Source organism: Fulmarus glacialis, unplaced genomic scaffold, assembly GCF_000690835.1.
Source record: "Fulmarus glacialis isolate BGI_N327 unplaced genomic scaffold, ASM69083v1 scaffold1400, whole genome shotgun sequence".
NCBI lineage: Eukaryota > Metazoa > Chordata > Aves > Procellariiformes > Procellariidae > Fulmarus > Fulmarus glacialis.
The window spans coordinates 1-234 of record NW_009186878.1 but is presented as its reverse complement, the minus strand read 5'-3'; the positions used below and the strand labels follow the sequence as shown (position 1 = coordinate 234).

The 234-nt window shown below is 58.1% G+C and overlaps 1 protein-coding gene across 1 annotated transcript in view; it reads left to right on the top strand.

Moving 5' to 3' along the window:
- LOC104073174 (laminin subunit gamma-2-like) overlaps window positions 1-71 on the top strand; it is a gene marked incomplete at its 3' end in the record, with an annotated part of 12231 nt that extends 12160 nt beyond the window's left edge. Inside the window, exon 12 of the mRNA XM_009572862.1 lies at window positions 5-71. Coding sequence (XP_009571157.1) covers window positions 5-71 — 67 coding nt within the window. The remainder of the gene's footprint in view (window positions 1-4) is intronic.
- Window positions 72-234: the final 163 nt, after the last annotated feature.

Sequence of the window (234 nt, the reverse complement as noted above, 5' to 3'; positions counted from 1 at the left end):
CTACTGCGCCCGCTGCAAAGACGGCTTCTTCGGTACCCCCCTGGCCCCCGATCCTGCCGACAAGTGCAGAGGTGAGAGCTGGGTGATGAGTAAGAATGAGGATGAGTAAGAAAATCCATGCTGGAGCAGGGGGTGGCTTGATGGGAAGGGGGATGCTGCAAAAGCCGAGGTTGGAAAATGGGAGGGACAACAGGGACCATTGCACAGGGCTAAACGGTGGGAGGAAAGCGGTGG